Here is a 5,911-nt window from a genome sequence, read left to right on the forward strand (position 1 = left end):
CCAATGGGAGGCTCTTACCTATTTTCTAGTTAAGTCCAGGTGGTGACCTTTTTTTGGCCAGGCAGTGTATGTTGTGTGCTGTTTTAGAATGAATACCTAAAAGATTGACTTCTTTCGCTTAGACTTTCATTAGACTAAATGACTAAATAATCAAAACACTAATTCGTCCAACAATGACAATAACTAAATAACAATACAGTAAAATAAGTTCTGTAACAAATCTAGTGTGTGTGTGGTTTTTTTTTCCTAAGAAAGTAATATACATACAGAAACTCGTTGAACTTCTTGGCACTGCTTTTAATTTCATGCTGTTGTGATTATTATTGTCTATAAGCCCACACAAGCACATGCACTCGCAAACGTGCACGCACACTCGCACACATGCACGCACACGCAGACGCAGACAGTCACATAGCTGAGAGAGGAAGGAGACAGACACATAGTGGGTTGCTTCCTCAAACGAAAAGAAACAAACAAGCTGACTGAGACAGGATTATAAAAACTTTACAAAGAATAAACAGAAGCCTGGATTAATATAGAGATTTGATGTGCGACTCACAATGATAACCTGAACAATTTTGCGCATTTTACGCATCGAGGTTTTGAGTCAAATGGGTACGATGGAGTCAAACGGTACGAACACGTACACCCACGTTCGGGTCTGGGCGTCTGCTGTGGACTTTGTGATATTATTTTTCTTTAATCTGATTATAAACTGGACCATAGTGCGGGAGGAGCGCCTGCGCGGCCATGCGCGCTTCGTCCTGGTCTTCCACCTGTTGCTCTCCGCCACCGTTTACTTCGCCGTGTGCTTCGTCTTCTACCTGCAGATTCACGTTCAGGCGAGACTGACCGCTCCAGCATGTGCAGCTCTCATCACAGTGCTGACCACCAGCGCCTCCAACATCCTCCTCACCATCACCGCCATGGCGCTGGACCGCTACTTGGCTATTTGTTTCCCGCTCAAATACAACAGCGTGCGCGTCAGGCACTGGCCCTGGCTCCTGGGGGCGCTCACCTGGGCCCTCGCCTCCATCATCCCGCTCAGCATTTTCCCTAAAGTCAGAAACAAAGCCAACGACCTCAATGGTACTTGTGACCGCAGTCAGCTAAAAGGAGGAGAAGTACATAAAATCGTGCTCATCTCCATCTGCACTGTACTCATCCTGTACAGTTATGTGCGCATCCTGTGTGAGGGGCGCCGCCTGGGAGTACTGAACCGGAGGAACCGCGCCGGCTGCAGGACCATCACCTTGCATGGAGCGCAACTTGCCGTCTACATCATCCCAAACTTTCTTAACTTTTTGTTACACGTGTTACTAAACAAAGAAGTGATCGCGATGTCCACCAAGGAGCTGTTCGCCGTGATCACGTTCGTCTTCTTCAGCCTGGCGCAGTGCATCGCGCCAATCGTGTACGGACTGCGCAAAGAGGAGCTGCTGGTGCACCTGCGCCTGCGCTTTCCCTGTTTATCCTGCAGACTGAAAAGCCTGCTGGAGTGGACCGTTAACATCAACCGGCCTCCACACCAATCCAGGCAACGGTATGATTCACACACCCACCTTCTTGTGTCCTTCTAAAGGGTTTATTGGGGGGCTATTAACCCTTCAATTGTTGGGGTCATAGTTCAACTAAGTAGAATGCTATAGCAGAGTCAAAGATCCTGGACAGAAGAGAAGATTATCTAAAGGCGCAAGACACTAGCATAAGATTTATAAAGGTGTTATGGCCTCTCTCACCCAGAGAGCTAAACAATTATGTTATGCAATCATCAGGGCTTACACTTGCACTGGCTGGCTGATAAGACAAATGCTTTAATGTTGTTTTATAGGAAAGGGGTTCAGACAGAATTTCTTTATATGAAAGAATATATAATATGATATAATATTCCTTGATATAAAGAAAAATAGTATTTCCCTGAACTTTTAATTAAGTTTTTGTCATATTTGAAAACAAGTAAGCACATTTACATTTTCAGCATTTAGGAGACACTTTTATCCAAAGCGACTTACAGTACTGTGACAGTGTACAGTCTAAGCAATTGAGGGTTAAGGGCCCAATAGTGGCATCCTACAGTAGTGGGGCTTGAACCAGTAACCTTTCGATTACTAATCCTGTACCTTAACCTTAACCTTTAAAAATTAAAAATAATAGGGCAACATTTATCATCATCATCTATCCATGCCAGGCTGTTGATACATTACAAAAAAAAGAAATGTTTCCTTTTAAATCGTACATGTATGATCATGTTATATTAAAATGTGCTTTCATTTTTACTTTTGGGTTCTCTCATAAATAAAACTAAAATACATACAACAAATCTGTAAACAGATTTAGGTAAACTTGCTGGGGATACTAACTCTTTAAGTGGTAGCTCAGCAGACTGCTTATCAGATCACTAGTTCAAACCCAACAACTACTTGGTTGCCACCATTTGGCCCTTGAGCATAGCTGTTAGCCCTCAAATGCTTGGATTGTATTCAGTCACTATTGTTGTTATGTAAGACTCAATGATGAAAATCCCTTTTAAGTAAAATTCCCAATTTGAAACTATTTATAGTAGGAAATAGATTTTTATTAGTTGTTTCTGAGTGTAAATGGTTCTATTTACTTTACATAAAAACATTTCCTTTCCCTCCCTCCCCACCCATGGAGGAAAGAAAACAATAGTAATAATAAGAAGAACAATAACAGTGATGATAATTATAATAACAATAATTTAAAAGAAACTATGTACAAGTAGGGAGTGATCTCTTGTGTACAACATGTGTATTAGTTTGTGAAGGTAGAATTAGGCCTGTGGGGTGTTACATAGTTGACCCATTTTTTCCAGTCTGAGCCAAATTGTTCCACTAGTCTTTTTCAGTTTCTCTGGGGAAGAACCCTTGCTTTCCCTAAGAAGAACCCTACAAAAATGCCCTTTTAAAATAATTCCAAATAAAATAGCAACTAAAAAGCAACTAGTAGACCCACTTTTTACCCAGATAGCAGAACAGTACCAATCCATCACAGGGCTTCAGCTTTCCCCTTCCATAGTTAAGCATGTCAGTGTAGATGCCAAGCCAGCAAAGCTGATAATTGAACCCCGGTCCCAGAGGTGGTGGGCTAGTGTAATAGACTACTGAGTCACCCGAGCACCTTCATGGTTGGCCCAATACTGTGACAACCACTTGCTGTTTAGTTGTAAAACAGCTGCAACTAGTGAGCTTTTCATATACAACAATTCATCTTGTACAGTTTGTGAGGTTCTGAGAATTTTAAAGAACTTGAATTTGTTGGACCCCAAACAGAAACTGTTCATCATTAAAATAATATTTAAATGTGTTTATAATTTTTCTTATTAAAAGTTTACTTGAATCCACTATTGATGAACTAGGGATCTGTGTCTAAGGCTACGTTTAACACCAGAAGGTTCTTTAGTAAAGCTAAATGTTTAATCTTTGGCCATTATACTCTATACTCTAAGTCTTTTCTTGGTAGAGCCCCCTTTAGATCTGGTACATTTCAGAAACACCCATAACAAATACAAGCTTATATAAACAAACCCAAGTGATAGTTTATTTTCCAACACCTGTTTTTTTGTCTGTACCCAAACAGCCCATACATCAACAACACTATAAATATCTACACTGTCAAATTGTTCCATTCCAAAAAAGAAAGGGTCTTTTAATAGAGAAGGTGTTACATAACGTCTGCCAAAAAATAAAATAGAAATGCTATAAGGATTTTTTTTTTCTATGATGTCATAGCTATTTATGTTTTCTAGCATCCACAGAAAGTGACACGTTAATTACAAGTTACATTATTAGTGAACCAGTGGTCTACAGCATGATGCAAGTTCACTAACATGTTGAGGAACTCCAGTGGCCTGCACAAAGCCCTAACTAATCCCATTAAACATTCGTAGGAATGAATTGGTTGTCTGGCCTTTCTGTCCCACATCAGTGCCTGACATACGTACAAAAGGCACAAATGGACATACATGGGCACAAAAGCCTACAGACTCACTCCAAAATCACATGAAAAGTCTTCCCAGGAAGGTGGAGATTGTTAAAATACTTAATTCATACTAATGGCACTGTACTGGAATGGTGTCCACATAAAAAGATAGATAGGCTACAAAGTATTTTTCTTCATTCTGCACAAGTGCGACTGTGTGAAGCCATTTAGTAAACTGTGTGCTGTCTAAATACTGAGTTTAAATTGAGGATGTGGTTATTTTAGATTATGTGAATTCTCACTCAGACACTTATTGTGACAGCTAGATTTATGGCAAATAAACAAGCCATGATCTTTAACACGGCCGAAATTTAAATCTCAGCAGTGATGGGCTAGCGTAACAGACCCGAGTGATGAAAGCCAAGAGCACTAATTAAAAAACACCCAAATCAAAATATTGCAAAGCACCAAAGTAAAAAAAAATATATAAATTGAAATCGAGAGCAATGCGAACAAATAATGTGAACAAAATTTGCTGTTCAAATATGTGGGCAAATTTGTTTTCTAGCACATGCACAGACAGTAAGTGACTCAGCTGCCATTGTTGGACAACAAAAATGTAATAACATATTCCTAAATTGTATATTTAGATGCCTCTTTAACGGAGGAACTCTGGTTGGGGTGAATTTCTCGGTGCTCTGTCTCTGTACAGACTCAGCTGATTTTAGCTGTACTTTTACCAAGAACCAAGTCTCTGGTGGTTAATGCGTTTGAATGACATTTTAACAGTATTAATTAAACAATGATTTTTTTTGCCAGTTATCAGTTAAGGGTAGACATTCTTAAAGGTCACTTTTTTTGTGATTACCAATTTGCAGCAATCCTATACAATCCTTTTTTAATCAATAACTCAAACAAACCTTTTCTTCATGTTTCAGGGAGAGAAGAATGACAACAGAGACACTTCTATCAAGGGAGCTCTCTCATACCTCTGTGTGAATAGGAACATACCACTGAACGGATGGATATGGATGCAATAAATACAGCTAAAGACTACATTTCCACAGTATTTACATGAGCCGAACTGAGAAACGTAACCGATTCCCAATGATGGACTTACTAAGCATTCTCGTTGTGAACTACATGGCAGCTATGTGAAGCGGAAAGCCTAAACGCAGCACTGCAAACTTTTGGAGTACGATATTGGAGAACTATTTTGGAGAACTGATGGATCTTTATTCACATGACTGAGAATTATTTGTATTGAATTGTTAATGCAACGGAAAATAATTAAAAGAAGTACACAACGCTGATTACATAAAATCAACTTTTAAAATCTATAACTTTCCTATTTACCTAGGCAAACCTGCAGGTTTAAATGCCACTCTGATATAAGCTGTCACATTGATAAAACTGAATTGAACTGGTTTTCTAAAGATAACCTTGGGAAGGTAGAGCAAACATTACTGTCAGCATTCTTGTGGACACTTAAAATTGTCATTTGCTAAGGGGACTTACTCTGAAGTCCCTATAACGAGTGAGTATATACACCTGTATAAAAGTTAGTTGTAATACTAAATTTATACACACATCAAGGGATAAATATGAATTCCCTTTAAACGTCACATTACAGCCATAATTTAATTAAACTTTGGAAAAAGTCATAACATCTATTAACTTGAGTATACATTTTTGGGTTTTTTTTTTTTTTTTGGACCAAAGCCTTTAAGAAGAAATCTGTAACCTTTTAAGAATCACTGATTTTTATAAATGTACCAATGTGCTTTTCACCTACATAAGCCAGTGCTTTTCTTTAAAAAAAAATGACTGAGAGATCAGAAGTCAAATCAACCACAAAAGCTTAATCTATGATGCACATCAAGGGGTGAGGGGTTTAGATCACCGATACATAAACGGTTCTACAGTTCATTTTAATGTTTCCTTGAAAGAACTTGCATAACACAAGGCTAGA

The 5,911-nt window shown here is 38.8% G+C and overlaps 1 protein-coding gene across 1 annotated transcript; it reads left to right on the forward strand.

Annotated features, from left to right (window-relative positions):
- Positions 1-620: 620 nt before the first annotated feature.
- zgc:194312 (uncharacterized protein LOC794943 homolog) lies at positions 621-5,562 on the forward strand. Its single transcript, XM_062993300.1, has 2 exons — positions 621-1,543; positions 4,878-5,562. Exons 1-2 carry the CDS (start codon positions 621-623, stop codon positions 4,936-4,938), a joined length of 984 nt encoding a protein of 327 aa, XP_062849370.1. The 3' UTR covers positions 4,939-5,562.
- Positions 5,563-5,911: the final 349 nt, after the last annotated feature.

This window comes from Trichomycterus rosablanca, chromosome 4, assembly GCF_030014385.1.
Source record: "Trichomycterus rosablanca isolate fTriRos1 chromosome 4, fTriRos1.hap1, whole genome shotgun sequence".
NCBI classification, from domain to species: Eukaryota; Metazoa; Chordata; class Actinopteri; order Siluriformes; family Trichomycteridae; genus Trichomycterus; species Trichomycterus rosablanca.

What these genes read in the sequence shown, in the direction of transcription:
- zgc:194312 (XM_062993300.1), top strand. Translation starts at nt 621, where the DNA reads ATGGAGTCAAACGGTACGAACACGTACACCCACGTTCGGGTCTGGGCG. An exon ending in CCACACCAATCCAGGCAACG is followed by an intron (nt 1,544 to 4,877) that starts GTATGATTCACA and finishes TTCATGTTTCAG; the next exon opens with GGAGAGAAGAATGACAACAG.